The following is a 25,684-nucleotide window of genomic DNA, read 5'->3' as shown; positions in this document are numbered from 1 at the left end:
GGCTGACCCAAGGCCATTCCGGCAGGTGCAAGTGGAGGAGTGGGGAATCCAACCCGGTTCTCCCAGATAAGAGAGCTCTGGCTGACCCAAGGCCATTCCAGCAGCTGCAAGTGGAGGAGTGGGGAATCCAACCCGGTTCTCCCAGATAAGAGAGCTATGGCTGACCCAAGGCCATTCCAGCAGCTGCAAGTGGAGGAGGGGGGAATCAAACCTGGTTCTCCCAGATAAGAGTCTGCACACTTCACCACTACACCAAACTGGCTCTCTATACAAGATGGGTCCCTTGGATCATGACACTTTTTCTCAAACATTGCACTGAATATAACACAGCAGCTTTGAGCCACATAAGGACAGTAGGAGCGCTGTGGAACTTATGGGGTTTTAACTTGGTGCATGACTGAGATGCTGTGTACTGTTGATACTCTTTTGGTATTTTGATACCTATTATTCATGACAAGTCGGAATTGTGTTTTACGCGGAGAGGTTTTTCTTTATTCTGATTCAGAGTAGGGCAGATTCCTGTGACTGCGTGGAACCGAAAGTGAAGTAAACAGAGGCAAAGTAGATAAGGGAGAGTAGATAAGGTCAAAAGGCGTACGTGTGTGTTTGTGTACGTTACACCCAGCCAGAGGGTTACCAGCGGCTACTCACCGGCTGCGGTTTCTCTACTACGCAACAACCCAGCTTATGCCAAAAATCGCTCATATTCGTAGAGGATTCCAGCTTTCTAGTTGATGGGTCGGACTCCTGACGGATTCGGGTAACGCACCCTCTAGCCCGGATCGCTGCCGCGCCGCCGGAGAAGAGTTCAATCCCCCCCCCCCCAAAGTTGTTTTTGGGTTGCTTGGTCAAAAATTCAAACGTTCACTTGGCATCTCCGAGACCACTCTTGGGTTCCATGACGGAGAAGTGGGAAGTTCCTTCCAGCTTCTGAACGGCGTTGCTGAAGAGACTGTTCCTCCTCCTTTGGAAATCTGCTTCAACTACCGCTACAAAAAGGGGGAAAGAAAAAATAGGTTAGGAGAACATAAGAGAAGCCATGTTGGATCAGGCCAATGGCCCATCCAGTCCAACATTCTATGTCACACATAAGAGAAGTCATGTTGGATTAGGCCAGTGGCCCATCCAGTCCAACACTCTGTGTCACATAAGAACATAAGAGAAGCCATGTTGGATCAGGCCAATGGCCCATCCAGTCCAACACTCTGTGTCACACAGTGGCCAAAATATACACACACACAGAGAGAGAGTGGCTAATAGCCACTGATGGACCTCTGCTCCATATTTTTATCCAATCCCCTCTTGAATCTGGCTATGCTTGTAGCCGCCGCCACCTCCTGTGGCAAAGATGGACTCTCACTGGTTTGACCCATTGTTCTCAGAGGAAGTTCTGTTTAAACCCATCAGGGGCCTCCAATCCCGTCTCTTTCTCTTCAGCATATGCAAAAGAACATCGGAAGAGCCCTGCTGGGTCAGGCCAGGGAGGGTCCCTCTAGTCCAGCCTCCTGTCTCACACAGTGGCCAGCCAGTTCTTCTTGAGGGCCAACAACAGTGCAGAGAGGCCGAGGCCTTCCCCTGAGAAGAACATCGGAAGAGCCCTGCTGGGTCAGACCATGGAGGGTCCATCCAGTCCAGCCTCCTGTCTCATACAGTGGCCAGCCAGTTCCTCTGGAGGGCCAACAACAGGGCAGAGAGGCCGAGGCCTTCCCCTGAGAAGAGGATCAGAAGAGCCCTGCTGGGTCAGACCAGGGAGGGTCCATCCAGTCCAGCCTCCTGTCTCACACAGTAGCCAGCCAGTTCCTCTGGAGGGCCAACAACAGGGCAGAGAGGCTGAGGCCTTCCCCTGAGAAGAACCTCAGAAGAGCCCTGCTGGATCAGACCAGTGAGGGTCCACCTAGTCCAGCCTCCTGTCTCAAACAGTGGCCAACCAGTTCCTCTGGACGGTCAACAACAGGGCAGAGAGGCCGAGGCCTTCCCCTGAGAAGAACATCAGAAGAGCCCTGCTGGGTCAGACCAGTGAGGGTCCATCCAGTCCAGCTTCCCGTCTCACACAGTGGCCAACCTGTTCCTCTGAAGGGTCAACAACAGGGCAAGAAATGCTGAGTCCTTCATACGAACAGTAGAAGAGCCCTGCTGCATCAGACCAATGGTCGATGTAATCCGACATCCTGACTCACGCAGTGGCCAGCCAGTTTCTCCAGAAAGTCAACAACAGGGCGTAGAGGCTGTGGCCTTCCCCTGATGTTGCCTCTTGGCCCTATCTGACTATCTCTGAACATGGAGGCTCCCTTTAGGCATCATGGTGAGTAGCCAATCCCCTTTTAAATCCGTCCATATCTGCGGCCATTGCCACATCCACTATCACAAGCTCTTCTCCGTGCCCTTCTGTCTTGTTTCTTCGCACTCGCGCTGAAACTCTTCCACTAAAGACTCCATTTTCCTTTCACGATTCCCCTCCACAGAGCTCCACAGTGCTTTAAATCCTTTCAAGGCCTGACTACTAAACTCTGGGGCCCTGTGTAAGGGCTGTCAAGTTCTCGGGCCGGATGGGGGTTCTCCCGCTCGGGAGGTCCCCAACCTGCCACCCCACATTGGGCTGGCGGGGGGGGGGATCCCTTCCCAACATCACTGGCATGATGACGTCACTCGCAAGTGATGTCATCACGTGGCGACATCGCACGCCAGCTGCTCCAGGAGCTTCCGGGAAAACTCTATGGTTTTTCTGGACGCTTTAGCAATTTGAAAGGAAAACTCTATGGTACCATGGAGTCTCCCTCTCAAATTGCTAGAGCATCTGGGGAGACCATAGAGTTTTTTCCTGGACGCTCCTAGAACAGCCAGTGTGCGACATCGCCGGTGCGGTGATGTCACTTGCGAGTGATGTCATCTCTCGGCTTGACTTTGCGAACGAAGATTTAAGAAGGGTGCAATAGTCCACGTCTGCTGCAGGCTCGCTGGTGGCTGACAAGACCAATGCGGGACAGGCAGGTCTGGCCACAGTGGCTGCAGGGAAAAGTCTGATTTGGGGTTGGTAGGCCACCTTTTCTAGGCCCCTCTCCATGTGGAGCAAGCAGTGCTGTCCCTAGATAAGGCTGCTTGGTCATTCAGGGTGCTGCCGAAAGATGCTTTCGTCTCCGGGTCAGCATCAGGCGACCAATACCCTGAACCGCCTACATGCAGGATCGGGACTGCGGCTTCCAGTGGCATCTTCCACCTGCCGTTTCGCCCCTTGCCCATCGCTGCAGGACTTGGTGTGTTGTGGGTTGTGGATGTGGATATGCCCTTCAGGCCTGTGCAGAGGAATTTTTAGGTGAGGCACAGTGTGCGCAGTACTGGCTCCACCCTTTCACCTTGGGGTCATCTGCCATGGCCCAGTAAGCCGGGACGCCGGCAGCGAGTCCTCCAGGTGGTAGGTGTTACATTAACGAGCTCTATCTGCCCGGGTTTGATGTTAGAGTTTTCCTTCTCTTGGCTGGCGAGGTTGGTGAGCCCAGCCTGCCCATCCGGTTATACCGCCGGACATTCGGTCGCACCATGACGTGGCAAACTCTGTGAGAAACGGGGGGGGGGGACCAGCGAGAAGGTGTTGCTACGGATGCAGTAATGCAGGAGAGGCCATTGCAGTGACCATCTGCCAGGCATAGCCGGACAGTGACCACGCGGCGTTCACTACACCGGGAAGGAGAAGCTATGTATTGCGCATACACACACCACGGGCAATACACGCGCGCGAAAAAAGTCCCCTGATGGAGACCGCAAGGGAGTTGGCAACCCTACGTGTGAGAGAGAGAACAGGCCATCCCCATGGCTTTTCCCAACATAGAAATGACAGGCCTGAAGAAACTCGGAAACACTGTGGCATAGTGGTTAAAGCCTCAAGTCGTGGAGTTCTTCGTTCAGAACTCCACTCTGCCCTCAAGAAGAGTGGGTGACTTGGAGCTGATCGTTCCCCCTCAGCCTGGCCTCCTTCACACCGTTGTCGCGAGGACAAATTTGTGGGGAGACCCATGTAGGCTGCCCTAAGACCCCTGGAAGAAGGATGGGATAAAAATAGGCTGAGAGGTTTGGTCCACAGATTCAAGGGTGTCACCATGTTGGTGTGAAACAACAAAATGAAGACTGGGTCCGGGGGCACCCTGAAGACCCACAAAGTTGAATTCTGGGTAGCAGATTTCGTGTGCCGGCACGTAGACTCAGGTTTGGTCCGCGTTCACCTCGCAAGCTGCAGAGGCAAATAGAAATGGGACCCGGGGCTTCTCTATAGGCTTGCCAATCCCCAGGTCCCAGCGGGGGTTCTTCCGCTTTCCCAGGCTCCTTCCCGCCCCCAGTCAGCTGGCCAGTGGGGGGAAGCCCCGCCCCCAAAGCCATCATGTAACTTTCCCCCTCCGGAGGCTCCAGTCTCCGATTGAAAGGCTTCCTCTTGCGATGGGGTGTCTGTGTTACTTGGAAGAAGCTGGCTGCAACTCATGAGTAGAGAGGCCAATTCCTCGCTTCAGAGTCGCCAGAAACAGGGGGGGGGGAACGTTTGCTGAGCACTTCATTACTCCCTATGTGGAGATCGATTCTCATAGGGTATACTGGGGAATTGATCTGGAGGTTTCGGGGGCTCTGGGGGAGCTGTTTTTTGAGGTAGAGGCACCAAATTTTCAGTATAGCATCTAGTGCCTCTCCCCAAAGTACCCCCCAAGTTTCAAAACGATTGGACCAGGGGGTCCAATTCTATGAGCCCCAAAAGAAGGTGCCCCTATCCTTCATTATTTCCTATGGAAGGAAGACATTTTAAAAGGTGTGGTGTCCCTTTAAATGTGATGGCCAGAACTCCCTTGGAGTTCAATTATGCTTGTCACAGCCTTGCTCCTGGCTCCACCCCCAAAGTCCCCAGATATTTCTTGAATTGGACTTGGCAACCCTACTTCTCTACTTGTTTTGGATCCTCAATCGCAGAGAAAAATGGGATTTAAAAAAAAAAAAAAATAGGAGGGGCAGGCCGGCACCAACTTTTACAATCCCAGAAGACACACGAGCTAGCAACACAGGCCTGAAACCCCCACAGAAACAGAGTTCCTTTTCTCGATAAATCGAAACTGCAAGCAGTTCAGAAGAATGATTTGAAACCGCACGTCTTTTTAACACCACCTGTTAGCGCTTCAGCAACCGGAGGTAGCTTGCAGGCCATGTTAAAAAAAAAAGGATGGCGAAGATGAGGAGGAAGACTGCCGCAACCCAGAATGCTCCCTCCCCCAGCTTCTATCACTCGCAAGTTCCCGTTCAGAGGCTTATTAAAAACCTTCTGACCTCTCTCTCTCTCTCGCTGACTCACGGGGTTATGAGGAACCCGGCTTCCTTCTTGAGAAAGATGAGATTCAAGAGATTAGGAGAGGGGTTTTTTTTGTGTGTGTGCTTTTTAAAAAACAGAAACAGTCCGTGCAGATAACAGGATACCACGCTCAACCGATTTGGAGGCATTTAAAAAAAGAGAGAGAGCAAAATCGGCTTCCGCTTCCTCTTTCTAAAGCCCTGCCAGAGAGGGTTTTATAAGGTTCACTGGCTGCCGTCTAGCATTTCTAAAGCTTCCCCTAGAACTTACATCACGAGGCAGAACTGGAAAGTCAAAATCTGGCTCAGAGAGTGAAAACCATTAAAAGGCAGACACCATCTGGGTCTAAAAGGGTCCCAAACCCAAACCAATTTTCTCTAGTTCTAGGGTTGTCAGGTCCAATTCAAGAAATATCTGGGGTATTTGGGGGTGGAGCCAGGAGACTTTGGGGGGGGGGGTGGAGCCAGGAACAAATGTGTGACAAGCACAATTGAACTCCAAATGGAGTTCTGGCCATCACATTTAAAGGGACCGCAAACCAGTTAAAAGGAGAGCCAATTTGGTGTAGTGATTAAGTGTGCGGACTCTTATCTGGGAGAACCAGGTTTGATTCCCTGCTCCGCCATTTGCGCCTGCTGGAATGGCCTTGGGTCAGCCATAGCTCTGGCAGAGGTTGTCCTTGAAAGGGCAGCTGCTGTGAGAGCTCTCTCAGCCCCACCCACCTCACAGGGTGTCTGTTGTGGGGGAGGAAGGTCAAGGAGAGTGTGAGCCGCACTGAGACTCTTTGGAGTGGAGGGCGGGATATAAATCCAATATCTTCATCTACCTCACAGGGTGTCTGTTGTGGGGGAGGAAGGGGAAGGAGATTGTGAGCCGCACTGAGACTCTTTGGAGTGGAGGGCGGGATATAAATCCAATATCTTCATCTACCTCACAGGGTGTCTGTTGTGGGGGAGGAAGGGGAAGGAGATTGTGAGCCGTTCTGAGACTCTTTGGAGTGGAGGGCGGGATATAAATCCAATATCTTCATCTACCTCACAGGGTGTCTGTTGTGGGGGAGGAAGGGAAAGGAGATTGTGAGCCGCTCTGAGACTCTTCGGAGTGGAGGGCGGGATATAAATCCAATATCTTCATCTACCTCTCAGGGTGTCTGTTGTGGGGGAGGAAGGGGAAGGAGATTGTGAGCCGTTCTGAGACTCTTCGGAGTGGAGGGCGGGATATAAATCCAATATCTTCATCTACCTCACAGGGTGTCTGTTGTGGGGGAGGAAGGTAGAGGAGATTGTGAGCTGCTCTGAGACTCTTCGGAGTGGAGGGCGGGATATAAATCCAATATCTTCATCTACCTCACAGGGTGTCTGTTGTGGGGGAGGAAGGGAAAGGAGATTGTGAGCCGCTCTGAGACTCTTCGGAGTGGAGGGCGGGATATAAATCCAATATCTTCATCTACCTCACAGGGTGTCTGTTCTGGGGGAGCAAGGGAAAGGAGATTGTGAGCCGCTCTGAGACTCTTCGGAGTGGAGGGCGGGCTATAAATCCAATATCTTCATCTACCTCACAGGGTGTCTGTTGTGGGGGAGGAAGGGAAAGGAGATTGTGAGCCGCTCTGAGACTCTTCAGAGTGGAGGGCGGGATATAAATCCAATATCTTCATCTACCTCACAGGGTGTCTGTTGTGGGGGAGCAAGGGAAAGGAGATTGTGAGCCGCTCTGAGACTCTTCAGAGTGGAGGGCGGGATATAAATCCAATTTCTTCATCTACCTCACAGGGTGTCTGTTGTGTGGGAGGAAGGGAAAGGAGATTGTGAGCCACTCTGAGACTCTTCAGAGTGGAGGGCGGGATATAAATCCAATATCTTCATCTACCTCACAGGGTGTCTGCTGTGGGGGAGGAAGGTCAAGGAGAGTGTGAGCCGCTCTGAGACTCTTCGGAGTGGAGGGCGGGATATAAATCTTATATCATCATCTTCTTCTTTCTCCAAACCAGCCATTTCTTCCAAGTAGGGTGGCAAAGCCCCTATGCTACCAAAAAGCAACTGTGTTTAAAAAATCAATCACTTCGTAAAGTATAGAAAATTGCATTTCATTTCATAGATGCTTCGGGAGCAAACAAATCCATGCGGAGATATCAAAAGGTTAAAAAGCAGGTCTCATTAGCAATCGTCCATTCCACCGGGTGACTCTAAGAACATAAGAACATAAGAGAAGCCATGTTGGATCAGGCCAACGGCCCATCAAGTCCAACCCTCTGTGTCACACAGTGGCAAAAAATGTTATATACACACATACACTGTGGCTAATAGCCACTGATGGACCTGTGCTCCATATTTTTATCTAAACCCCTCTTGAAGGTGGCTATACTTGTGGCCGCCACCACCTCCTGTGGCAGTGAATTCCACATGTTAATCACCCTTTGGGTGAAGAAGTACTTCCTTTTATCCGTTTTAACCTGTCTGCTCAGCAATTTCATCGAATGCCCACGAGTTCTTGTATTGTGAGAAATGGAGAAAAGTACTTCTTTCTCTACTTTCTCCATTCCATGCATTATCTTGTAAACCTCTATCATGTCACCCCACAGTCGACGTTTCTCCAAGCTAAAGAGTCCCAAGCGTTTCAACCTTTCTTCATAGGGAAAGTGCTCCAGCCCTTTAATCATTCTAGTTGCCCTTCTCTGCACCTTCTCTAATGCTATAATATCCTTTTTGAGGTGCGGCGACCAGAACTGCACACAGTACTCCAAATGAGACCGCACCATCGATTTATACAGGGGCATTATGATACTGGCTGATTTGTTTTCAGTTCCCTTCCTAATAATTCCCAGCATGGCGTTGGCCTTTTTTATTGCAATCGCACACTGTCTTGACACTTTCAGTGAGTTATCTATCATGACCCCAAGATCTCTCTCTTGGTCAGTCTCTGCCAGTTCACACCCCATCAACTCTGAAGAACCTTTTCAAATTCCAATGAGTATGTAACTCCAAATTCTTTTCGTAGTACAGAGTCCAACCTCAATCCAACCCCCGGGTGGGGGCAGGGGATCCCCCGGTTTGGAGACCCTCCTCCCATTTCAGGGTCATCAGAAAGCAGGGCGGGGAAAGGAAATGTCTGCTGGGCACTCCATCATTCCCTATGGAGACCAATTCCCATAGGCTATAATGGAGAATAGATCTGTGGGTATCTGGGGGGGGCTATTTTTTGAGGTAGAGGCACCAAACTTTCAGCATGGCATCCGGTGCCTCTCCTCAAAGCAGCCCCCAAGTTTCACAAAGATTGGACCAGGGGGTCCAATGCTACGAGCCCCCAAAGAAGTTGCCCCTGCCTTTCATTCTTCCAACTGGAGGGAAGGCATTTAAAAAGGTGCGCGGTCCCTTTACATGTGCCGGCCAGAACTCCCTTTGGAGTTCAACTGTGCTTGTCACACCCTTTCTCCTGGCTCCACCCCACAGTCTCCTGGCTCCACCCCCGCAGATATTTCTTGAGTCAGACGGGCCAACCCTAAAATGCCCCATCCAGGCGAGATTTCAAATAGATTTTTTTTAGGGGGCGGGGGGAGAATCCCAACTCTCTGCATCCCTCCACCCCACCCAGAATAACAGACATAACCAGGGTTATAAATAGCCTGTACTTTCCAGGAGGTCTGGAGGTTAAGCTTTCCTTCTGAAATGCCAGGAGAAAAAAGTGGAAAAATTATGACGTCTGGATTTACAGCTCGCTGCTTCCCAGGGACTGAATCAGCCGCTCAAAATACATCTCGGCAACCTAAAACTGAAGGAGCCGTCAAGTCAAACTCCAAAGTCGGGTTCCCAACTCCGGGTTTGGAAATACTGAGAGATTAGAGGGTGGGAAAACCTCAAAAGGGTATAATGCAATGCAGTCAGCCTTTTAAAGCAGCCATTTTCCTCCAGGAGAAGTGGAATAAATGTTTTAAATTAAGAGAACGATGATGATGAAGAAGAAGAAGAGGAAAGGAGCCTGGAGAGGAGGCGGCTGAGAGGTGATAGGATCACCATCTTCAAGTCCTTGAAGGGCTGTCCTATAGAGGATGGTGTGGAATTGTTTTCTGTGGCCCCAGAAGGCAGGACCAGAACCAGCGGGTTGAAGTTAAATCAAAAGAGTTTCCAGCTCAACATTAGGAAGAACTTCTTGACCGTTAGAGCGGTTCCTCAGTGGAACAGGCTTCCTCCTCGGGAGGTGGTGGGCTCTCCTTCCATGGAGGTTTTGAAACAGAGGCTAGATGGCCACCTGACAGCAATGAGGATCCCGTGAATTTAGGGGGAGGTGTTTGTGAGTTTCCTATATTGTGCGGGGGGTTGGACTAGATGACCCTAGAGGTCCCTTCTGTCAAGCATGCGGTTTCAATGACGAGTCGAGTTTGATACAAAACTACGTTTATTGATAGACCGATACTTTCAGTGTAACAGATTCTTGAGAGAGATGCTAAAGAAACATTGATACAATACTTTTAAGGCTTACTTCAAAAGGATTCCAAAAGGTGGGGGCGAGGGATGCGCTCTCACACATAAACTATCATAAATGTCTACATTCTCATGGCGTTATCAGGACTCCGTCCTTGCTTTCCCCAGATGTGTCACACTCCCTAACAGGAATGTATGGGAAGGTACTGATTACTCTTTCTCAAGTTAGTTTCGTTTCTCTCTACTTTTACCTTCCAACTCTATGATTCTGTGTGATTGAGAGAGCCTGGCAAAGCAAGCTATTCCTCCCCAAGGGAGGAGCCTCAGCCAATGGAGAAAAGAGAGGCTTTGCTCTGTAGCTCCTGTGAGATTGAGCAAGCCTGGCAAAGCAAGCTGAGATGCAGAAGGAAGCAAGAGAGAGGGAGAAGGAAGCAGATGACAGCCAGTTGCTCGGGGGCCTTATAGGAGCCCTCCAGGGGCCTGATTCGACCCTCGGGCCACATGTTTGACACCCCTGCATAGGTCATAGAAGGTTTTCAAAGGACCTCCAGCTTTTTTGAACCTGAGGATATCTTTGAAATTCTGGAGTTAGGGTTGCCAGGTCCAACTCAGGAATATTTGGAGACTTTGGGGTTGGAGCCAGGAACAAGATTGTGACAAGCAGAATTGAACTCCAAAGGGAGTTTTGGCCATCACATTTAAAGGGACTGCACTCCTTTCAAACACCTTTCCTTCACTGGAAATAACGGAGGATGGGGGGCATCTTCTTCTGGGGCTCACAGAATCGGACCGCCTAGTCCAATGTTTTTGAAACTTGGAGGGTGTTTTGCGGAGGGGCACCAAATGCTATGCTGAAAATTTGGTGCCTCTACCTCAAAAAACAGCCCCCCTAGAGCCCCAGATGCCCACAGATCAATCCTCCATTATACCCTATGGGGACAGGTGGGCATTGAACCACCACCCGCTTTGTGATAACCCTGAATGGGGGAGAAGGCTGCCAAAGCAGGGGATTCCCTACCCCCAACTGGGGTTTCCTTACTCCGGCTTTGCACCTCTCTCAGTCACTCATCACAGCGCTATAGCGAACTATAGTGAACGTCATAGCGCTATAGCGAAGTAGAGAACTATAGTGCTACGATGAGTGACTGAGAGCTGCGCAAAGCCGGATTAAGGAATTTAATAAGCGCTGGCTCCGATCTTAGTTGTGGCCGAGAAGAATTACAGAAACGTGAAGTCAACCTAGGAATGTCGACGCCTCTTTTGCGAAAGACAGCTACTTTACAGTCTACAAGGGCTATCTGGCAACATCACCCATCAGCGGCACCGGCCCGTGGGTGTGTGACCGCCCTAGGCAGGCGCCCCCCTGCCACACAACCCCCCCCCCCCCATGGCGTTGTGTTGCAGCGCTGCGCTCCATCCCCCTCCTGGTGCCGAGGCGAGGCGCCCCCCCTCCCTTCCCGTTGCTGCCAGATCGATTGTTGCCCTGCCAACCCCGACGCAGCGTGAATCTTATCTTTAGAAGATTCCGCTGGAGGCTCCCCCCCCACGCCACCTCATTTCCAGAACCGAAAAGAAGGGGGAGCCAAACTTTCGCCAGCCCATTCTTCTAAAGATAAAATGTATGCCACGCAGGGGCTGGCAGGGCACTGGTGCAGTGCTGTGATCGTGCGGGTGGTGAAGGGAAGGGAAGGGCGATGGGGGGGCGGGCGCCGTAACTTGGCACGACACCTTGTGGGTGGGGGGGGGGATGGAGCTGTGGCACAGCACACTGTGACAGCACATAAGAACATAAGAGAAGCCATGTTGGATCAGGCCAATGGCCCCTCCAGTCCAAAACTCTGTGTCACATAAGAACATAAGAGGAGCCATGTTGGATCAGGCCAGTGGCCCCTCCAGTCCAACACTCTGTGTCACATAAGAACATAAGAGAAGCCATGTTGGATCAGGCCAGTGGCCCCTCCAGTCCAACACTCTGTGTCACATAAGAACATAAGAGAAGCCCTGTTGGATCAGGCCAGTGGCCCCTCAAGTCCAACACTCTGTGTCACATAAGAGAAGCCCTGTTGGATCAGGCCAGTGGCCCCTCCAGTCCAACACTCTGTGTCACATAAGAACATAAGAGAAGCCCTGTTGGATCAGGCCAGTGGCCCCTCCAGTCCAACACTCTGTGTCACATAAGAACATAAGAGAAGCCCTGTTGGATCAGGCCAGTGGCCCAACCAGTCCAACACTCTGTGTCACATAAGAACATACGAGAAGCCCTGTAGGATCAGGCCAATGGCCCCTCAAGTCCAACACTCTGTGTCATATAAGAATATAAGAGAAGCCATGTTGGATCAGGCCACTGGCCCCTCCAGTCCAACACTCTGTGTCACATAGAAACAAAAGAGAAGCCATGTTGATTTAGGCCAGTGGCCCCTCCAGTCCAACACTCTGTGTCACGTAAGAACATAAGAGAAGCCATGTTGGATCAGGCCAGTGGCCCCTCCAGTCCAACACTCTGTGTCACATAAGAACGTAAGAGAAGCCATGTTGGATCAGGCCAGTGGCCCCTCCAGTCCAACACTCTGTGTCACATAAAAACAAAAGAGAAGCCATGTTGGGTCAGGCCAATGGCCCATCCAGTCCAACACTCTGTGTCACATAAGAACAAAAGAGAAGCCCTGTTGATTTAGGCCAGTGGCCCATCCAGTCCAACACTCTGTGTCACGTAAGAACATAAGAGAAGCCATGTTGGATCAGGCCAATGGCCCCTCCAGTCCAACACTCTGTGTCTTATAAGAACATAAGAGAAGCCATGTTGATTTAGGCCAGTGGCCCCTCCAGTCCAACACTCTGTGTCACGTAAGAACATAAGAGAAGCCATGTTGGATCAGGACAATGGCCCATCCAGTCCGACACTCTGTGTCACACAGTGGCCAATATATATATACACACACACACATATATATACACACTGTCGCTAATAGCCACTGATGGACCTCTGCTCCACATTTTTATCTAACCCCCTCTTGGAGCTGGCCATGCTTGTGGCTGCCACCACCTCCTGTGGCAGTGAATTCCACATGTTAATCACCCTTTGGGTGAAGAAGTACCTCCTTTTATCTGTTCTAACCCGACTGCTCAGCAATTTCATTGAATGCCCACGAGTTCTTGTAGTGTGAGAAAGGGAGAAAAGTACTTCTTTCTCTACCTTCTCCATCCCATGCATAATCTTGTAAACTTCTATCATGTCACCCCACAGTCGACGTTTCTCCAAGCTAAAGAGCCTCAAGCGTTTTAACCTTTCTTCCTAGGGAAATTGTTCCAAACCTTGAATCATTCTAGTTGCCCTTTTCTGCACTTTTTCCAATGCTATAATATCCTTTTTGAGGTGTGGCGACCAGAACGGCACACAGTACTCCAAATGAGACCGCACCATCGATTTATACAGGGGCATTATGATACTGGCTGATTTGTTTTCAATTCCCTTCCTAATAATTCCCAGCATGGCGTGGCCTTTTTTATTGCAACTGCACACTGTCTTGACATTTTCAGTGAGTTATCTACCACGACCCCAAGATCTCTCTCGTGGTCAGTCTCTGCCAGTTCACACCCCATCAACTTGTATTTGCCTATGGGATTCTTGGCCCCAATGTGCATTACTTTGCACTTGGCCACATAGCACAGGCGGGCGTGGGTGGCGATGGGACGGAAAGGGAAGGGGGAGGGTGGGCGCCTTGGTGCAGGTGGAGGCAAACAAACTAGGTGCTTGCCTGGGGCACTGGGGGGGCCCAATTTGGCACCCCCACTCTCCCGGCACCCTAGGCAACCGCCTAGTTTGCCTCGTGGGCAAGCCGGCCCTGCCCATCAGAGAAGAGTTGGCAACCGGAGTTTGTGCTGGATGTGTCAATTGTTGAGTGATGACTGCAGGACATGGTAATTGCAAGGGCATGGCACCGTAACTTTAAGAACTTCGACAAGTGTTCGTGTTTTAAATGCAGTGATATGAATAACGTATGTAATGCACAAGAAGAAGATAGAAGAAGATATTGGATTTATATCCCGCCCTCCACTCCGAAGAGTCTCAGAGCGGCTCACAATCTCCTTTCCCTTCCTCCCCCACAACAGACACCCTGTGAGGTGGGTGGGGCTGAGAGGGCACCCACAGCAGCTGCCCTTTCAAGGACAACCTCTGCCAGAGCTATGGCTGACCCAAGGCCATTCCAGCAGGTGCAAATGGAGAAGTAGGGAATCAAACCCGGTTCTCCCAGATAAGAGTCTGCACACTTAGCCACTACACCGAACTGGCTCTCATAACATGCTCTTTTGAACATACGAAGCTGCCTTATACTGAATCAGACCGTGGGTCCATCAAAGTCAGTATTGCCTTCTCAGATTGGCAGCGGCTCTCCAGGGTCTCAAGCTGAGGTTTTTCACACCTGTTTGCCTGGACCCTTTTTTGGAGATGCCGGGGATTGAACCTGGGACCTTCTGCTTCCCAAGCAGATGCTCTACCACTGAGCGACCGTCTCTCCCCTAGGAGAGATGTGTTCTAGGCATATAGTAGAATTTGGTTTGCAAAGGATTTAAGTCACCTTTAAGACTTTTCCACCGGCAATTTGTGTTGTTCGATCCTAGGGTTGCCAAGTCCAATTCAAGGAATACCTGGGGACTTTGAGGGTGGAGCCAGGAGACATTGGGAGTGGAGCCAGGAGACGTCGGGGGTGGAGCCAGCAGCAAGGGTGTGACAAGCAGAATTGAACTCCAAAGGGAGTTCTGGCCATCACATTTCCAGGGACCGCATACCTTTTAAATGCCTTCCTTCCATAGGAAATAATGACGGATAAGGGCACCTTCTTTTGGGGCACATAGAATTGGACCCCCTGGTCCAACCTTTTTGAAACTTGGACAGTATTTTGGAGAGAGGCACCAGATGCTACGCTGCAAATTTGGGGCCTCTAAATCAAACAACAGCCCCCCCCCCCAGAACCCCAGATACCCGTGGATCCATTCTCCATTATTTCCTATGGGAATACATCTCCATACAGAACAATAAAGTTCCCAGCAGACATTTGCCTCCCCTCCCCCTGCTTTCTGATGACCCTGAAGCGGGGGGAGGGCCACCAAACGGGGGATCCCCTGCCCCCACCTGGGGATTGGCAACCCTATTCAATCCATCTGCGGTGGTTTCCTGCGTGGGTGTGTGCATTTCTCAACTGGGGAGTGGTAACTCTAGCCCTGGTGAAGACGTCTCAGTGCTCAACTAGTTGAGTTCCCTCCCAGGGAGACAGCCTGCACAACGCTGTGGCTGAAAAGGGAAACAAACAACTACCTGCATCCCCGCCAGCGTATGCACGAAAAGGCACCGGACACATTCCCGCCAACGTCACAGTGATTTTTACCCAATACAGGCACTCTGAATTTCTGCCAGCTCCGGCGATGGTGCTGGACGGGACTGGTATTGTTACTTTTACTTACTGAGGCGAAAACAGGAAAAGTCAGATTGGCTCCACCCTGCTGTGCTCTGGGTGCAGAGACGCAGAGCTGCAGGTTCCCGAGCTGCAGGCATGGAGAGTCACCTCAGCTGCCCTTCTGCTCTAGAGGTGGAGTCCTCTAAGGCTCACGCCGTCACGGTTCCCCCCCAGCCAACCTCAACACCAAAACACTCCCGTCTCCAAAATCACTTCTGTCAGGTCTCAGAGCGACTCAGAAACCTTGGGTGTTTTTTACACTGGCAGTTTTCGACTCTCTATCACCTCATTGGAAACTCACTTTTTACGTTACTTAACGTTCTCACAACTGTTTTGCATCGTTGCTGCCCGAAGCATCTACGTTTGTTTTCGGTGAGATGAGTTTCCGAGCTGCTGCGGCAACGTTTGTCTCCACGTAGTTTTGATCTGCTCTTTTTCTCTACGGGCCTTTCAAACTCATATTGTAGAACTTTTTCGTGCGTTTAAAAAGACTCCTCTGGAAGCAGTAATTTGTACGAGAACTGACAGCACTTGAAAATTTTGACATATCATTGCTTGCCTCGTCTAGTAATTTACATTTGTATTGTTTTTGCAGTGTTGACGCGATATTTCCAAGCAATCGCATACATTTCACTAAGCGCTGGTATTCTTGCTGCCCTCTGATCAGACACCCCCCCCCCCAAATTGAAACGCTTAAATGTAAAAGGAAAATAATTTAAAGCGGAACAGTGACAGACGATTTGAAGACTCTAGAACTCTGGAACAAACTGAATGTAAAAAACACCCCTTTTGCAGCTCTAGCGTTGCGGGTCCAATTCAAGAAATATTTGGTGACTTTGGCGGTGAAACCAGGAGACCTTTGGGGGTAGAACTGCTGAACCAGCAGTAAGTATGCCCCACTGACGTCATGAATATTACAGAGGCCGTAAGGCTCAGAGATAAGAACTATTTAAATAATATTTTTCAAACCCGACATCAGATTTAGAGCCTCAGAGAGTCCAGGCTTAAGGCTATTCATACGCGCATGTCTCGACAAGACACTAATCGAAAATGGGAAATATAGCGATCGGATCGAAGTTCTGTGGAGAAACATATTTTATGCACAGTTGGAGAAGATATTTATATCACTTTGGAGTGTTGAACAAGTCTTTACGTATTCCTTGGAAGCCTGGAACTGTAATGGACCTTGGTGGTTTGGCTTATGTTATTCTGGATATTGTATTTATTGGCAACAGCGTGAGTGTGTTACAACAAAGATTTCAGTTTTTCACGGCTGGTAACATCATTAGGGTTTGCAGAATCTTTCGGGCTCAAGTGCCGTGTTCTACTGGAGAAAGTTTTTCTTCCAGACATTTCGTTGAACGAAACGTCTGGAAGAAAAACTTTCTCCAGTAGAACACGGCACTTGAGCCCGAAAGATTCTACAAACCCTAATGTGTTACAACAATTTGATTTTTTCTCATAAGTAATGCTAGTGTTTTGTGTAATGTATGTGCTGGAGATATTAGTGCATTGCTTTCATTATACAAGGGAGATATCTGGGGTTTTCTGGTTGTTCAGTCTCAGAGTCAGCAAAATTCTTATGGGGTTTGAACAATGGAGCCCAGAAGGAAGTATTTGGGACAATTCTGGTCACCGCACCTCAAAAAGGGACATATAGCATTGGAAAAAGTCCAGAAAAGGGCAACTAGAATGATTAACGGTTTCGAACACTTTCCCCATGAAGAAAGGTTAAAACGCTTGGGCTTTTAACTTGGAGACACGTCGACTGCGGGGTGACATGATAAAGGTTTACAAGATTATGCATGGGATGGAGGAAAGTAGAGAAAGAAGTACTTTTCTCCCTTTCTCACAATGCAAGAACTCGTGGGCATTCAATAAAATTGCTGAGCAGTCGGGTTAGAACGGAAAGAGGAAGTCCTTCAACCAAAAGAGTGATTAACACGTGGAATTCATTGCCACAGGAGGTGGTGGCGGCTACAAGCATAGCCAGCTTCAAGAGGGTATTGGATAAAAATATGGAGCAGAGGTCTATCAGTGGCTATTAGCCAGTGTGTATATATATATTTTTGGCCCCTGTGTGACACAGAGAGTTGGACTGGATGGGCCACTGCCTGAACCAACATGGCTTCTCTTATGTGACACAGAGTGTTGGACTGGATGGGCCATTTGCCTGATCCAACAGGGCTTCTCTTCTGTTCTTATGTGACACAGAGTGTTGGACTGGAGGGGCCATTTGCCTGATCCAACATGGCTTCTCTTCTGTTCTTATGTGACACAGAGAGTTGGACTGGATGGGCCATTTGCCTGATCCAACATGGCTTCTCTGATGTTCTTATGTGACACAATGTTGGACTGGATGGGCCATTTGCCTGATCCAACAGGGCTTCTCTTATGTTCTTATGTGACACAGAGAGTTGGACTGGATGGGCCATTTGCCTGATCCAACATGGCTTCTCTTCTGTTCTTATGTGACGCAGAGTGTTGGACTGGAGGGGCCAGTGGCCTGATCCAACAGGGCTTCTCTTCTGTTCTTATGTGACACAGAGTGTTGGACTGGAGGGGCCACTGGCCTGATCCAACAGGGCTTCTCTTCTGTTCTTATGTGACGCAGAGTGTTGGACTGGAGGGGCCATTGGCCTGATCCAACATGGCTCCTCTTATGTTGTTATGTTCTTATTTGGGGGTGGGAGGCAGTAAGAAAGAGCACAATAAAATGTAGAGGTTCTGGAGCTCCGCTCCTGTGAGCTCCTGCCTCAAATGCGGCCTGAGTACGAGAAAGGCCAATTGGCCGACTTGGCAGATGCTCCCAACTTCTTTGGGGCGGAGGAAGAACTGGGGGGGAGGAGCTGCTAACCCAAAAGAAAACTTCCTGAGAGACTGCCTAGGCGTTCAGGGCAGGAGCAGCTGTGTTGTAAACAGGGAGAAAAGCCAGACGAAGGCTCAGCACCGCCAGACAAGAACAATGCGGTGTTCATCCCTCAGACGGCGGCGGGGCCGCGGAGGGTGATTCTTTGGGCGCTTGCCTCATGCAAAAGAGGATGGGCTCCCCATCAGAAAATTGCCAGTTCTCTGGCAGGCAGCTGCCAGGAAAAGGTGACTCAGCAACCAGTGTGGGTTTAGCCGGGGTGGAGCCAGTGGAATTGGGGATCCTGGGGGACTACGCTATCCAGCGCTTCTCAGATGGCTTCAGACCCCACATCAACCCTTGCAACACGGTTGCCAATCCCCAGGTGGTGTTCAGTTAGAAAACATTTGGGCTACGATTGCCTTTGCTTGAAGAATTTGCTAAGCGATCGATTGCAGCGAAGCAAAGCGAATTTGCAGCTTGAAGAAGCTCTTTGCTAAGACGTCTATCCCAGCTTGAATATGCTCTCTGCCAAGAGGTTTATTGCAGCTTGAAGAAATCTCTGCTAAGAGGTCTTTTATAGCTTTTGCGAAACAAGGGTATTAGTACAACCTTGTCCCTTTCCTCTTTGAAAATTTGGCTGCATCCCTTGAGAGACATGCATCGTTTGGAATATCACACCAGGATCACACGGAAAAGCTGGACAATTTTACCATATAAAGAGAAAGAACTCTTGGTGTAAATGCTTCCTTTTGTTCAAAGGACGGAGTATTGTGGTTGTTTTGATGACAGCAACATATGTGGGTTAAATACAATGATTTATATATGAATGGTTTTTCTTGTTATGTAATTGGGTATAGAAGCTGGTTCACGTGCGGCTTTTTGCTTTTTGTTTCCTTATACTCTTTGTATGTTGTAATCCCCAGTGGGAGCAGGGAAACCTCTGTTTTGGAGAGCCTCCTCTTGCTTCAGGATCATCCGAAAGCGGGGGGGGGGGGGGGAGGAAATGTCTGTTGGGCACTCCATTATTCCCTATGGAGACCGATTCCCATAGGGTACAATGGAGAACTGATCCGCAGGGATCTGAGGGCTGTTTTTTGAGGCAGAGGCACCGAACTTTCAGCATGGCATCCGGCGCCTCGCCTCAGAATACCTTCCAAGTTTCAAAAGGATTGCACCAGGGGGTCCAATTCTATGAACCTCCAAAGAAGATGCCCCGTCCCTTCATTATTTCCAATGGAGGAAAGACATTTTAAAGGCGTGCGGTCCCTTTAAATGTGATGGTCAGAACGCCCTTTGGAGTTCAACAACGCTTGTCACACCCTTGTTCCTGGCACCACCCCTAAAATCTCCTGGCTCCATCCCCAAAGTCCCCAGATATGTCTTGAATTGGACTTGGCAACCCTATCGAGCAAATCCAATACAAAACGGGGGCCACCAACTCTGGGATGGGAAATTCCTGGAGATTTGGGGGTGGAGCCTGGGGAGGGCTGCCAATCCCCAGGTGGGGGCAGGGGATCCCCCGGTTTGGAGGCCCTCCCCCCGCTTCAGGGTTGTCAGAAAGCGGGGGGAGGGGAGGGAAATGTCTGCTGGGAACTTTGTTATTCCCTATGGAGATTTATTCCCATAGAAAATCATGGAGAATTGATCCGCGGGTATCTGGGGCTCTGTGGGGGGGCTGTTTTTTGAAGTAGATGCACCAAATTTTCAGTACAGCATCTAGTGCCTCTCCCCAAAACATCCCCCAAGTTTCAAAACGATTGGACCAGGGGATTCAATTCTATGAGCCCCAAAAGAAGGTGCCCCTATCCTCCGTTATTTCCTATGAAAGGAAGGAATTGAAAAGGTGTGCCGTCCCTTTCAATGTGATGGCCAGAGCTCCCTTTGGAGTTCAATTCTGCTTGTCGCAGCCTTGATCTTGGCTCCACCCCTAATGTCTCCTGGCTCCACCCCCAAAGTCTTCTGGCTCCATCCCCAAAGTCCCCAGATATTTCTTAAATTGGACTTGGCAACCCTAAGCCTGGGGAGGGCAAGGACCTCCGTGGGGCACAAGGTCACAGAGTCCACCCTCCAAAGAAGCCACTTTCCTGTTGGGAACCTATTTCTGTTGTCTGGAGATCAGCTGTAACCATTTTCACCCCAAGTTAATGGACAGATCACAAGACGGCGGCTCTCCCATGGACTTACATAGATGAGGCAAACGGACGGAATCATAGAGTTGCAAGAGACCCCCCAAGGTCATCAAGTCCAACCCCCTGCACAATGCAGGAGACTCACAAATACCTCCCCCCTCACAGAATCAGCATTGCTGTCAAATTTCCGTCTAGCCCAGGGGTGGCCAAACTTGCTTAATGTAAGAGCCACATAAAAGTATAAGAGAAGCCATGTTGGATCAGGCCAATGGCCCATCCAGTCCAACACTCTGTGTCACACAGAGGCCAAAAAACCCAGGTGCCATCAGGAGGTCCACCAGTGGGGCCAGGACACTAGAAGCCCTTCCACTGTTGAACCCTCCCCCCCCACAAGCACCAAGAAGACAGAGCATCACTGCCCCAGACATAAGAACATAAGAGAAGGCATGTTGGATCAGGCCAATGGACCATCCGCTCCAACACTCTGTGTCACACAGGGGCCAAAAACCCAGGTGCCATCAGGAGGTCCACCAGTGGGGCCAGGACACTAGAAGCCCTTCCATTGTTGAACCTTCCCCCGCACAAGCACCAAGAAGACAGAGCATCACTGCCCCAGACAAAAGAACATAAGAGAAGCCATGTTGGATCAGGCCAGTGGCCCCTCCAGTCCAACACTCTGTGTCACATAAGAACATAAGAGAAGCCATGTTGGATCAGGCCAATGGCCCATCCACTCCAACACTCTGTGTCACATAAGAACATAAGAGAAGCCATGTTGGATCAGGCCAACAGCCCATCCACTCCAACACTCTGTGTCACACAGGGGTCAAAAACCCCAGGTGCCATCAGGAGGTCCACCAGTGGGGCCAGGACACTAGAAGTCCTCACACTGTTGCCCCTCCAAGCACTAAGAAGACAGAGCATCACTTGCCCCAGAGCATCACTGCACATAGAATAAACATCAGATGTTTGAGAGCCGCAAGACAGGAAATTCAGATGTTTGAGAGAAGAAGATTGCAGATTTAGATACCGCCCTTCTCTCTGAATCAGAGACTCAGAGCGGCTTACAATCTCCTTCCCCCACAACAGACCCCCTGTGAGGTGGGTGGGGCTGAGAGAGCTCTCACAGAAACTGCCCTTTTCAAGGACAACTCCTGCGAGAACTATGGGTGACCCAAGGCCCTTCCAACAGGTGCAAGCAGAGGAGTGGGGAATCAAACCCCGTTCTCCCAGATAAGAGTCCGCACACTTAATCACACCACACTTAACCACTATACCACAGGACAGGAAGGAAGGAAGGAAGGAAGGCAAATAGATGGGGGGAGAGGTGGAAAGAAAGCAACTTTAACTTAATGTATTCTCTAACCTGCCAGCTGGCTTGAAGAAGCGGTTTTAAGAGACAACTGGCGCAGTGGGAGCTTTGAGAGCCACATGGGGTTCCCAAGCCACAGTTTGGCCAACCCTGATCTAACCTCTAAAAACCTCCAAAGGAGAGCCCCCCTCCAAAGAAGGAGGTCCCAGATTCAATCCCCGGGAATGCAGCGGGTGTCAGAAAAGACCGTTCTCTTCCCCAGACCCTTGGGAGATGCTGCCGGTCTGAGCAGGCAATGCGGGAGGTAGGCAGTCTGAATATACAGGAGAGTTTCAAAGGCTCCTGTGTAAGACAGAGCTCTGCGGAAGCCTTCGGACGACAAATATAACTCTCTCCTCGTCCTCACAACAAAAATTCAGCCTGAAGCCCTTTCACAGCGTCTCCCCTCATGCTGACTTCTGCTTTTGAAAAAAGCTCTGTTGAATGGAATGCTGCAGCCAGCAGCTAAGAAACAAATTTGTCTGCCGTTACCGAATGCGGTTAACCTACGAACAAGCAAGGACAAGACCGTCACACACACGCTTGCATGCCGAAGGGAACACAGTCTGCCATGAGAGCATACGTTTGCTTTTCGCTTCTTACAGACTTGATTTCCGGCCTTTCTCTCTCAAGGGGGACCCCAAAGCGGCTTTACTAGGGTTGCCAATCCCCAGGTGGGGGCAGGGGATCCCCTGGTTTGGAGGCCCTCCCCCCGCTTCAGGGTCGTCAGAAAGCTGGGGGAGGGGACGGAAATGTCTGCCGGGAACTCTGTTATTCCCTATAGAGATTTATTCCCATAGAAAATCATGGAGAATTGATCTGCGGGTATCTGGGGCTCTGGGGGGGGCTGTTTTTTGGGGTAGAGGCACCAAATTTTCAGCATAGCATCTAGTGCCTCTCCCCAAAATACCCCCCAAGTTTCAAAAAGATTGGACCAGGGGGGTCCAATTCTACGAGCCCCAAAAGAAGGTGCCCCTATCCTCCGTTATTTCCTATGAAAGGAAGGAATTGAAAAGGCGTGCCGTCTCTTTAAATATGATGGCCAGAACTCCCTTTGGAGTTCAGTGATGCTTGTCACAGCCTTGATCTTGGCTCCACCCCTAATGTCTCCTGGCTCCACCCCCAAAGTCCCCAGATATTTCTTGAATTGGACTTGGCAACCCTAGGCTTTACATCCATCTCCTCTCCTGCTTTTTTCCTCACAACCACCTTGTGAGGTAGGTGTAACTGACTCAAGGTCACCCAAGGAAGTTTCCACCAGGGAACCAGGATTTGAACCTGGGTTTCCCAGATTCTAGTCTGATGCTTTAACCCCGTTGCGCTTCAAGGGAAGATTGCTAAGAGCAACTATGATGAAATCGCTGCAGAAAATACTGAGTGTTGCCATGAAATTTCTAGATCTGGGATTTGTCAAGAGCCAGCTTGGTGCCCTGGTTTGGTGTAGTGGTGAAGGGCGTGGACTCTTATCTGGGAGAACTGGGTTTGATTCCCCACTCCTCCTCTTGCAGCTGCTGGAATGGCCATAGCTCTCGCAGGAGTCGTCCTTGAAAGGGCAGCTTCGGTGAGAGCTCTCTCAGTCCCACCCACCTCACAGGGTGTCTGTTGTGGGGGGAGAAGATAAAGAAGATTGTAAACCGCTCTGAGTCTGATTCAGAGAGAAGGGTGGGGAATAAATCTGCCTTTCTTCTTCTTCTTCAAACCCTCGAGTAACAGGAAAATTGGGAGAGCCATAGGAAAGGCTTTGCCAAGCAGTACTTTACGGGATTAGAAAAATGCAAGCCTTACGGGACTAGATTAGCGTTGCCAAATCCAATTCAAGAAATATCTGGGGACTTTGGGGGTGGAACCAGGAGACTTTGGGGGTGGAGTCAGGAGCAAGGTTGTGACAAGCATAATTGAATTCCAAAGGGAGTTCTGGTCGTCACGTTTAAAGGGACCACACACCTTTTAAATGCCTTCCCTCCACTGGAGATAATGAAGGATAGGGGCACCTTCTTTTGGGGCTCACAGAATCGGACCCCCTGGTCCAAACATTTTGAAACATGGAGGGTCTTTTGAGGAGAGGCGTCAGATGCTATGCTGCAAATTTGGGGCCTCTACCTCAAAAAACAGGCCCCCTCAGAGCCCCAGATATTTCTTGAATTGGGGAGGGATGGTGGCTCAGTGGTAGAGCATCCGCTTCATAAGCCGATGGCACCTTCATGTGTTCAGATACCCACAGTTCAATTCTCCATTATACCCTATGGGAATCGGTCTCCACAGGGAATAACTGAGTGTCCAGCAGACATTTCCCTCCCACCCCCAGCTTTTTGAGGACCCTGAAGTGTGGGGGTGCCAAGTCCAATTTAAGAAAGTCTGGGGACTTTGGGGGTGGAGCCAGGAGACTTTGGGGGTGGAGCCAGGAGACATTAGGGGTGGAGCCAAGATCAAGGCTGTGACAAGCATAATTGAACTCCAAAGGGAGTTCTGGCCATCACATTTAAAGGGACGGCACACCTTTTCAATGCCTTCAATGCCTTTTCAATGTCTTCCTTCCATAGGAAATAATGAAGGATACGGGCACCTTCTTTTGGGGCTCACAGAATTGGACCCCCTGCTCCAATCGTTTTGAAACTTGGGGGATATTTTGGGGAGAGGCACTAGATGCTGTGCTGAAAATCTGGTGCCTCTACCTCAAAAAACAGCCCCCCCCAGATCCCCGCGGATCAATTCTCCATGATTTTCTATGGGAATAAATCTCCATAGGGAATAATAGAGTTCCCAGGAGACATTTCCCTCCCCTCCCCCTGCTTTCTGACGACCCTGAAGTGGGGGGGAGGGCCTCCAAACCGGGGGATCCCCTGCCCCTACCCCCTTGCTGGGACCAATTTTCTTCCCATGGAATAGGCTTCAATCCTCAGATTCCTTTTGGGGTGCGAGCTTCAAGAGAAGCAACTGGTGGATTGCTCATCAGACCAACTTCCGCCAATCTGCCTCGCAGATGTCTGTTCTCAAGAGTTGAATTTGGGGTCAGCCGTCACTCCCCCCCTCCCCCGCTGCTTAAAAAAAAAAAAGTTCCTCTGCATGTCAAGCTATTGACATGTTAATCTTCTGCTTTGTTTCCTTTCGCAAAGAGTACTTTTTGCAGAATTCCGCGGAAGGTGGGTATGTGGCTTGCTTGCGTCCCTGGCGCTAGCCAGTTAGCACTGGCCACTGTCAGCACGCTAATCTTACCAGCCTCAAGGTGGGGCCTGGTATTACAACTGACCTCCAGACTAAAGGTCAAGGTAGTGCCCTGTGCAAGCACCGGTCATTTCCGACTCTGGGGTGACATTGCTTTCACAATGTTTTCACACCAGACTTTTTACAGGGTGGTTTGCCCTTGCCTTCCCCAGTCCTCTACGCTTTCCCCCCAGCAAGCTGGGTATTCCTTTGACCGACCTCGGAAGAATGGAAGGCTGAGTCAACCTTGAGCCGGCTACCTGAAACCAGCTTCCGCTGGGATCGAGCTCAGGTCATGAGCAGAGAGTTCAGACTGCAGTACTGCAGCTTTACCACTCTGCACCACGGGGCTGTAGAAAAAGATAGAAGAAGATATTGGATTTATATCCCGCCCTCCACTCCGAAGAGTCTCAGAGCGGCTCACAATCTCCTTTCCCTTCCACCCCCACAACAGACACCTTGTGAGGTGGGTGGGGCTGGAGAGGGCTCTCACATAGGCTTCCCAACCCTCCCGCCCTGGCAGGGGACCCCAGAATTTCCACCCTCTTCCCCCGCTCCCCCCAAAAATGGAAGCGGGTGAAGAGGGGAAACGGCGCCGGGGAGCATGGCGAGTCGCCCGGAGGCCGCCGCGCCGCACCACTGCCGCCCCCTCCCTGCCCACTGCAGTTGCTCCTCCAAGATGGGCCCAGGCTGAGCCCATCTCGGAGGAGCAGCCAAGAAACTGCAGCAGCGCAGGGGAGGGCAAGGCAGGCCAGGAGCATGGCGAGCCGCGAATCTGGGCCCTTCTAGGACCCGGACGTGCGGCTCGCCACGCCCCCGGCCCGCCTCCACCCCCCCTCAGCTTCCACCCCAGAGTTGGAGGGGGCGAGGCTGCCGCACCGCTGCCGCCACTTCTCTGTTCGCCGTGGCTGCTCCTCCGAGATGGGCTCAGCCTGAGCCCATCTCGGAGGAGCAGCACGGCGAGCGG

General features: G+C 50.6%; 1 protein-coding gene across 3 annotated transcripts in view; it reads right to left on the bottom strand.

Moving 5' to 3' along the window:
- The window catches only part of CDC42SE1 (CDC42 small effector 1), a 91,482-nt gene that overhangs the window by 22,796 nt on the left and 43,002 nt on the right, over positions 1-25,684 (bottom strand). For all 3 annotated transcript variants that reach the window (XM_060256384.1, XM_060256392.1, XM_060256399.1), the window contains exon 2: positions 652-989. In XM_060256384.1, coding sequence (XP_060112367.1) covers positions 652-705 — 54 coding nt within the window. In that variant the 5' untranslated portion in view covers positions 706-989. The remainder of the gene's footprint in view (positions 1-651; positions 990-25,684) is intronic.

The sequence above is a fragment of the Heteronotia binoei genome, chromosome 1, assembly GCF_032191835.1.
Source record: "Heteronotia binoei isolate CCM8104 ecotype False Entrance Well chromosome 1, APGP_CSIRO_Hbin_v1, whole genome shotgun sequence".
Lineage (NCBI taxonomy): Eukaryota > Metazoa > Chordata > Lepidosauria > Squamata > Gekkonidae > Heteronotia > Heteronotia binoei.
This window is presented reverse-complemented; position numbering and strand designations above follow the sequence as displayed.